This window comes from Anopheles arabiensis, chromosome 2 (genome assembly GCF_016920715.1).
Source record: "Anopheles arabiensis isolate DONGOLA chromosome 2, AaraD3, whole genome shotgun sequence".
Taxonomy (NCBI): domain Eukaryota; kingdom Metazoa; phylum Arthropoda; class Insecta; order Diptera; family Culicidae; genus Anopheles; species Anopheles arabiensis.
This window is the reverse complement of record NC_053517.1, coordinates 83,762,036-83,771,627: the sequence shown is the minus strand read 5'-3', so window position 1 is coordinate 83,771,627 and position 9,592 is coordinate 83,762,036. Positions and strand designations below refer to the sequence as shown.

The window sequence follows — 9,592 nt, the reverse complement described above, 5'->3', positions numbered from 1 at the left end:
GCTTCTCCCAAGGTGTATGAATTTAGAAGACTGATTTTTATCGCTTCTGCTTCTGAATGCAGATTTTAAGAGTGTTTTGAGTATTCGTCAAGCCTCCAGAAAGCTCGTTGGAGCAAAAGATTCACTCATTCTATCAAAAAGTGACATTCAAATTTGGTTATAAAAAAAATGCTATAAGACCACCTGGACTACATACACTTTGATTCCAGATTGGATCACCTGATTTCTTTAATGCACCTTGGGATAAATGTAAACAAAACTGTGTTTTCGAGTAGGTACTCAAATCTAATTCTAGCTTTTAGGCTAAAATTTTCTAGACTGAAAATTGCAGGCTAGGTTTTTTGTGTGGTTTTGTATGGATTGTTTACATGGTTTCAGCCTCCAACTGTCAAACTCCATACAAAAAACTAACTAGAATCGTGAAGGCCCCCATTATTTTGGTTTTGTTCTAAAGCTTTTTAGGTTTTTCTTCTTTAGCTCTTCAATTGCTCAGTTCTCTCTCTTTTCCTGTCTCTCCTTATTTTTTTTAGATTCTTTGCTATTTATTCTTCTTCTTCATCTTGTTTCACACAACAATCGTATATGCCTGCCATAAACTGCAAGTGTATTTGGCTATCTATAGAATTAGAAAATATAAGGTTCAATGCACTCAGAGTTTGAACACATTTGATTCAATATCTCATATCATCATGCTTAAAGTTAAAACATTGAAACCCCAGTAGTTCAGTTACTCAGCTTTCAATCGGTAGTCTGTTAATTTATTTATCCAGGTCTTAGGATCAGTTTATCATAACAATTCGTTATGTTATTAGGTTCTTTGGTTCTATTTCAATACTACTTCAGGCTAGATATTATTGTAAAAGTTTGATTCCTGAAATTATTTTCTCCTGATACAAAATTTCAGCTGAAACTAGCAGGTTTATGACTTTTTCTAGTATTTTATGATAGCTCTGAACTTCTTTTTCGTCTCCATATTTCTTCAGTGTTTCAGTTGGAGTTAGATCATTCGTTAGATCTCATTGTGTCTTCAAGATTCTTTAGTACATTTTTTTATTACTATGTTGGTGTATGCACTGGATAAGTCTAACAAATAAACCTGCTTGGTTTATTATTAATAAACAAAAATGTATCTTCTTTCCCACACTCTCTGAGGGCATAAAGCGCATCTACCACCCGATTGAATGGCCACCCGCTGAGCCACTGCAAAAAAGAACATCAAAAGCACAAACCGCAAAACAAACGTAACACCAGCGTGCCTGCTGAAAGCCCTCCCGTGGTCAACGGCCAAATGAAAAGACCATCAGCGGTCCTAATCCACCCGTGACATCTTACCGTGCATTTGGGTGAAAAGATTAGCGACATCAGAAATAGGCTACAAAGCAACAGTGCCAGTGAGTGTGGCATTGAAATCTTTTAATAATACATTCCCTTCAAATTAGCCCGACGCTGGTGATCGCAAAGGAACGGGAAAGCGGAGCAGTGATTTCCATTCATTGCCACTCAAGCAGACACACACAAAAAATGGTGCATTTAATCTGGTTACATGGGTGTGCAACGCCATGACGGTTCAAGATTTGCATCCAACTCCGCCAGCCCCGTGGTGGGAACTGTTATTTCACTCCCGAAAACATCCCACGGATTAAAAACCCCGCTGGCAGGGGCAACAGTACAGCAACAGTAGCGACAATTTTCCTCCCAGGTGGGAATGAATTTCCCTCACCATTTGCAGTCGGCGCTCGGTCGGTCGGTCGGTCAAGGGAGAAGAAGGGGTGATCGGTCGATCGTGTGTATTTATCTGTTTTGCCGACGCGGGGTGCCATCATGAATGCTCTTTTTTCTCATTTTCCATGAAATGTTTCAGTTCGTTCGTTGCTGCTGCCTTCCTACCTACTCTCTTTACATCTTCTTCCCCCATTTTGTTACATGAACTTGTGGTGTCGCTCTATATGTGTATGTGTGTGCATGTGTAGCATTTTTTCTTCTTTTTGGCCGTTTCGGCACAGCAAAGGGGCTGCATTTGGGGCGGACCGAAAGCCTGCGCGGTTGGCGACATGCAGCGAGCAGGCGGCACAGTCAGTAGCCGAGGGTTTGTGTAGCCAGAGCAATTTATGTGACTGCTACCGTGTATGTGTGCTCGGTGTGTGCTGCTGCTTTCCACCCCGCGTTTTCCCCCTTTTCCACACCACGAAGCGGGAAGCACAAACTGGGGTAGCATGCAACCGAGCGATAAGACCGCAAGACTCGCGTACGCTCACCGGCTGTGGACGGTAAAAGAGGAAGACGGTGCACCCCATCTGCAGGGAAGGCTGCATCAAAACTGCACCAACGAACCAACCAGCTACAACTGCAACAACGACAGGCACAACAACGAACAACAACAACAAAATACATCCAGCACAACTAAAAAGAAAACCCAAAGAACAGAAGGATACGCCGCCCAACGTGCGCCGTGGAACCCATCGCCGTCCCGACATGGCCGACGTGCTGCAGTCCCGAGATGCGGTTGAACATACATGTGTGTTCGCGTGCGTGTATGTGTGTGTGTATGTCGTGTGCTGGAGCTTTGGCTGGGCGAAGAAGAAATCTCAAGGGAGGCCAAAGCCCGGGACCGACGTTCGAGGCACACCCGAAGGGGTATGCGAAGGGTGGATAATTACAGAGTACATGACATTTATTAACATTGAATTCCCGTTAACCCGAAAGACATCTGTACGAATCGACATTCTCCACCCCTTGTGTTCGCTTGCTCATGTGTGTGTGTGCCGCATAAGATCGCTTGTACGGCGGCGGAAGTTCGATCAAGGCAAGGCGACAACGGCCGCAGCAAACTGAAGCCACAATGACAAAATTTTATCCAAACCCCTCTGCTAGGAAGGGATGAGAATGAGAGGTAGGGTAGGAAGGGATGAAAAAACAGAAACAAAAAACGTACACACACACACACACACACGCGCGCACTGTGAAATGAAACTGAAACTAAAGGCGTGCGGACGGCAAGTTCGGACGGACCAGACGCGGGAGTTTCTCTCGCTGCTTCTGTCGAAACCATCAAAACATGAAGCAAAACTGTCATAATTACACCCTGTCGCGTGTTTGTATTTGCTGACGGAACGGAACGGTTGACTGATCGCAGGGGGACTGCTAGCTCGCTCCCTCTCCCTCCCTGGATCGGGTCGAAACATGGGAAAGTGGAATGGAAGAAGGAGGGCAGATCGCCCGATTGTACTATGCAACCCCTTTTCTTGCTCTCTTTTTCTCTCTCTCTCTCTTCGGCCAGCTGGTTCCGGCTGTTGGTGGCTCCGGTTTTGTCACCGCACCCGCAAAGAAGTGCAGTGACATCGGGCGCCATGGCCCTGATGGTTTTGCCTGCCATGGGCTGGCTGGGACACACGTTGAAAATGAGGAAACTTTTGCCGGGCCGGGACTGTTCGTCCGCCCCACGGGTTTCGCTCGGTGCGACACGCACATTCGCTTTTTTCTGTAATCATTTTTTTTTGTTTGCTTTCCATCCCACTGATTGCCTCCAAGAATGTCTCCTCTTTTGATCGAGCTTGGTACTCAAAAATGGGGTTGAGAGGGTGATTGTACGGCTTTGTTAAATTTAAAGGCTTTACTTTTAAGGGAAAGTGTAATAAAATTAAGAATAAAAAATGCATCACCCAATGTGTATTTTGTCAATTAGTGTATTGAGAAGTGTCAATATCAGAAAAAAAACTGTAAAGTTCACTGATTTTATCAACAAAAACCTTTCATACCAATCGATTTATCATTAGTATAATAATTTTCATTAATCATACATAATAGGTTTAACAATTAGTATTATTTAATAAAAATTAGGTTTAGAATATCACTACACACATAAATCTGCACAAATATTTGTTGATATATGACACTAGATATCTAACAATCATTTCAAATGTTTGAATTTCAATCCTGGCTGTTAAGTCCATGCGTACGGTCAAGCCGCCTGCCGGTTAATTCGCCCACGTAAATTCGATGTTCTACTGAAAAACACTTATTTTCTTTTTGCTTCAACTACCGCGGTCAATCTGGGCCATCTGTGCCGACTACTAATTTGCTTAATAATGCTGCCATGTTAAGGCCTGCATCTAAAAGCCGTAACACGAGTGTCTGCCTAATAATTTTTCACGCTACCTAAAACATATTCAAACGATATTGCTTTGCAGTTTAAACAATTAGCTATATTTTTAATAAAAATTGAATTTCTTAATTTATTACTTAAATAATAAATACTATTATTTTAAATAAATATGTATGAAATGGGTTATTGTTGCAGGTACTGCTTGAACTTACTTTTCTTATTTGACAATTAGTAACGTCTCTAGACATTTTGCAATAGTCCAATCAGTGAAAATAACATATTTTTAACATGATTTATTAAACCCTAGAAATTACATCACATATTCTCTGCGGTTTAGAATCTATAATATAAAAATAATAATTTAACTTACCACCTTTTATACAAATTTTCAAGGTTTTTCATATTAAAATCAATATTTTGAAGGGTTTCCTCATCAAAATGCTCTGACAATCAATAACTTAAATATTTTATAAATTAAAGTTTATTTTTAGTAGACAAATTATCAATTCCACTTTTTCATTGTACTTACCCATTAGCCACTCAAACACCTTACCTTCTCGTTGGACGTAGCCAGCCCTAGCAATAGCTAAAAATAAACCATCAATACTAATACTTCATTAATACTTCTTTCACTTTTACACCATTTTCAAAAAACACCTCACCTCATCGTTACGATTTTCATAGTAATCTTTAATGCCGAGCGTTTCATTTTTACTTTAAATTTCGAAAATTTACATACACAATATCTGCAATACAATTGCAACCTTATAGAACTGCTGCAACGGTTCATCAGCAACACACTCTTGCACAAACAGTACTATTTAGTGTTTGTGTGCGTGATATTCATCAAATTATGATACAATTTATTGCAAGAGTTACCTTTCTTCTAAAGCAGAAAACCCAATTTTATACACTACTAAGAAGAAGAGACCAAAACAACGCGAGTGAAGGTGGAAATGCGAACGGAACAGGAGAAAACAAACGAACAGTTTGATTGTTTTTCATTTTATTTTCACTTCTGGAGATGTGGATGTGATTGAATCTTTTTGTTTCGTTTTCAAGTTTGAAACTAGCCCCAGCATTCCGCTCTAGCGTCAGTCACAGCTTTAATACGTTTGTTTTCCCCCTGTTGTGTTTTGTTACGTGTTTGAAGCTTTCAATCTTTGCACTGTTTTTTTTTCTACTCTATATCTATTGTTCACACTATGTTGGTTTGGATTTTTCTTCTTTTGCCCAGACGGTTTGAGACACTTTGAGATTTTAGTTCCAATTGTTTTTTATGTTCGCTCTTCTCTTCCGTTGTTTTGTTTCCCTAATTTTGGGCGACAAAACACACACACACACTTTTATATTATTTGCCGCACTGGTTCAATTCTTTCTACTACATTTTTGCCCCACCCAATGAGATTCAAGGTTTTTTTTCACATTTGTAATATTCTTCACTTTATTTTTCCATTTTCTCTCCTGCTTCTCTCCGCTCACACCACTGTACCATTGCGGATCTCTCTCTCTATCTCTCGCTCACTATCTTCCTCTCTATCACTACCTTAAATGTACGCCATCAAGTTTTAGTTGTGTGTTTTTAAAATGTTTCCGTTTTTTGTTCGCTTCTTCAATTAAATACTTTCATTGTTTTGTCCGCCCACGGTGCAGCTACTCGTTGTGCCGGACCTCCCTTCCCCCTCTTTTTTTCACCCCCTTTGCTTAATCATCATACGTAGTGGTCTATTCTTCGCATCGAATTAATGTTAGTCCATATTTGTTTTATTTATAGTAGTAATAGCTTTTAATGTATGTATAGGGTGGCCACTCCTACCAATCTAAGGGAGGGGGTGGGCATGCGGTTTTAAATCTGCTATGTACACAATTCGCTTACTAAATGAACCAAAAAAAAAACTAATAAAAAACACACACAGCAAAGGGAAAGAAAGACAACATAGTCGAGAGAATGGACAAACAGACAGACAGACAGTAGCAGCAACATTTGTCGGATCGTGGTTTGTGTGCGTGCTCGTGTGCGCTGATGTTTGGTGCGATGGGGAGCGGTGCAAAATAAAAGCTTATCCCTCGTTTTGGCGGGTTTTGGCGGGGACGCTAGGGTGGGGAGGATTGCAGGCTTCTTTTGTGTGCTACTGCTGCCAAACGTAATCGTAAAAGGTTTGCAAAATGCCGACTAAATGCACTGCACAGAACACATTTACAACTTGCTGGGATTTTCTGGGAACCGAGTTGAACTTCTATTCCAGCCGCAACGTCCCTTAAGGTTCTCAAATGCGTCGTCGGAGTCGTTTACCCAACACAAACACTAAAATTGGACCGTAATGTGAGTTGAAATGGTTGCTAGTTGACAATATGCCATCATGATACAGTTATAACCGTTGTTTGCGCAAGCTTTCTGGTGTTAGATTGCATGTCTTAGAACGCAATCTGGGGCAATTTTCTTTTTTTGTGAGCTTTTAGGACAAAAAGGGGAACTGCAGCTTGAAATGTGTTTTCTAAATAATTTCTATTTTTGTTTTTTTTTTCTTTTGTTTTTGACTTTGCAACTTCCGAACGTTAATTTGAGCTGTGTTGAGTAAAATCAATTCAACCACGAAAAGCTTACCTAAAAGCTTTGCTATAGTGTACGTGCCAAATTTAAAATAATAACGAAACAAAAAGCTCCATTGAATGTGTGTTTGTGCTCATCTTTCCTTCTCTCCCACTCTCTTCCTCTCCCCGATCCGACCGATTCCCCCGTAGCCCCAAACCCCCGTACATGCTAAAGGATACGCGGCCGTTTTTTTTTGTTATGTTACGCTTAAGAAATATTGCACAGAACCTATTCCGTTGTACGATTTCGCAGATGACGATTCGATCCGGCTATACCTTGGGGGGGTGGAATATCTGAAAGCCCCAAAGCGTCTCCGGATCATTTAACACACTCTCTCACACACACTCGCACACACGCACACACACACCCACTGGGTCTATAAAACGCATCTGCCGCACAAACCGCCGTGAAACGGCACCAAGCACACTAATTAAAAGTAACACAAACACATGGGACTGTGTGGGTTGGGTTGTATGTGTGTGTGTGTATGTGTGTTTCAAACGGAACAACAAACCGCAAAATGTACAGATCCATCACATGGCCCGATGCGAAATCGGGGCTGCATCCGAATCCAAGTATTACTACACGAAAAAGAACAAATTATAATAGAACATCTGCAGCCCGCGCTATGTCCGTTCCTTACTAACGTCCAATAAAATGAACAAGATCACGTGCCAGGTTTAAAATTAGAAAGTTTTTTCCCTCCAGTTTTTTTTTTTTTTTTGTTTTCTTAAATTGGGAACGAGACTTACTTCCACTATCCACTATGCCGAGGACTTTTGATTCGCTCTAATGGTGTATGTGTTTTCATGTGCTATTTGCCTTTTTGCTGCGTTTTTGCCCTGCTTAGCTGCTTTGAAACATTGTTCTAAGGGTACCTACTCTCTCGCTCGCTCTCACGGCAGTAGAGGGTCGCTTCCCGCTTTTACAGCCGATCTTATCTTAGGAGAGTGTCTAATGTCTTACCGTCTTAAGCACTAGGGATGGTTAAAATTATAATTTACATTCTCGTTATGTTAAACCGCTGGCCACACTCTGCAGAAAGGGAGAAAGAAAGCAAAAAGAAAAGAGAATTTTTTGAGTATTTTCAGTAAAATCTGTTAAACAGAAAAAAACTAGCCAAAACAATCCTTCGGCATAAAATATGCATCAAGTTTCTATAAATAATTCTTTAAAAAAAACTACTTACGTTAACAGCGACGGGTTCGTTTCCGGCTGATACCAGTACTGAGGTACGTAGCCACCCATCTGCGGTGCGTGGGTCGGTTGCGGAGGTGCATGATTCGTTTGCGGTGCCATCTGCGGTGGTTTGTGGTCGGCCCAGTGCGGCGGCGGTTTCTGCTCCCAGGGTGCTTGCGAGGGCGGACTAAGACCTGGAATGCGGCCAGTAGTGAGCGAATAGCGCTATTAGTCTTCAGGGTACTGGTGGAGAAGATGGTGGTTGGGGCGGATGGAAGAGGATGGTAGGGGAAGCGAAGGAGTGGAGCGGGAAAGGATACACGCTGCTTGGTTACTTACCAGGTGAGAGCTCCGAGACGGGGGTGCTCGACGGCGTTGGACTGTGTCCGGGAGGTAGGAAATGCGAAGGCGAACCACTGCTCGATCCTCCACCGGGTGCTGTGGAAGGAAATTGCAAGAAAAAGGAAAGGTAAAAATGTATTAATTTTCAATCTATATGTTTCATTTTCTATTATGGTTAGACGCTGTAAAAGAAAATGGCCTGAAGAATCTTACCTTGGTGCATGTTTTGATGCTGCGACGGACTGTGGCCTCCCTGGTTCGGTCCACCCAATGGAAGTCCTCCTCCAACGCCCGGTGCCTGGGCCGCTTTCATCATCTTCTTGTACTTGGATCGTCGATTTTGAAACCAGATCTTAACCTGCGGGAAAAAACAAACAGACACAGAACGAATATGTTTATTAATTATTTGTTTTAAATAAATAGTATAAATTTTATTACATTAATTTCTGTTAATATTAATATTAGAAAAAAATAGAAAATACGATGCGCTTATTGCTGCTGCTGCTAAAATTTTGAGCACAACTGTTCAAGAGACTAATGTTGCGTACGATCTGTCGCACCATTATGTTGCGCAAGCGAACATGCACGACATGCAACATGCGCAAGGGAGAAGAAAACGCATAAAACGTTAGGGTAGAGTGAAAGAGTTCGATTCAAAGAAAGGGACAAATGAACAATGACCCAAAAAAGGACAGAAAACCAATATAAAATTATTAAATGTTGATTTTATTTCAGCCTTTTTTCACATGTGTGTCTTTGGGTCTATGCATTGCTTCCTGCACGGTGTGATGAATTTTTTACTACACTTTATTGCATGTAAATGACGTTATTTTGTTCTAGATTGTGCATCATGAAACGGACGCTCGATGTTTCATTTGAGCCCCGAAATAATTTATGACTCACCAATAAATTAACTTGAACGTAATTTTTAAAACGTTGCACCTTTTAACGCAACCCTTGAATGCGTTTATTTGCCATAAAAAATAAATAACAAATTTTAGAATCTCATTTCCCTGTTCGACTTTCCTTTATCACACGTACGCTTCACATCATAAATTCAGATGCGGCTCTATCGATACTCCCATGCTGTCCGATTTGCATGTCACCCCGATCTGATGTATTGCTGTTTCTGTTATACAGCAAAAAAAACGAGGATGGCGCAATATCATGTCCGTATTGCTTCATTAGAATCATTCCCCGCCAACCCTGCACGGCTGGTCACTCTGCCTCTCCTCTGCAACAGTGACGTACATCATATCCAATGCCGTTCCCTTTCCCGCCACACCAATGCACCACCATTTTTCATCACCATTTTTGCAAAAACAAATTCCCTTTCCCTGGCGCACCTTCTAACGAGCTCTTTTGCCATCAGAATG

The 9,592-nt window shown here is 41.4% G+C and overlaps 1 protein-coding gene across 6 annotated transcripts in view; it reads right to left on the bottom strand.

Annotated features, from left to right (window-relative positions):
- Positions 1-5,271: 5,271 nt before the first annotated feature.
- The window catches only part of LOC120895156 (homeotic protein distal-less), a 53,877-nt gene continuing 49,556 nt past the window's right edge, over positions 5,272-9,592 (bottom strand). For 3 of the 6 annotated variants that reach the window (XM_040298246.1, XM_040298248.1, XM_040298243.1), the window contains exons 4-7: positions 8,430-8,574; positions 8,214-8,312; positions 7,885-8,080; positions 5,272-7,730 (exon numbers count right to left, since the gene is read on the bottom strand). In XM_040298246.1, the coding sequence (XP_040154180.1) occupies positions 7,712-7,730; positions 7,885-8,080; positions 8,214-8,312; positions 8,430-8,574 (459 nt within the window). In that variant the 3' untranslated portion in view covers positions 5,272-7,711. Of the gene's footprint in view, positions 7,731-7,880; positions 8,081-8,213; positions 8,313-8,429; positions 8,575-9,592 lie in introns of those variants that run through there. The other 3 variants (XM_040298249.1, XM_040298244.1, XM_040298245.1) reach the window with 2 other exon arrangements.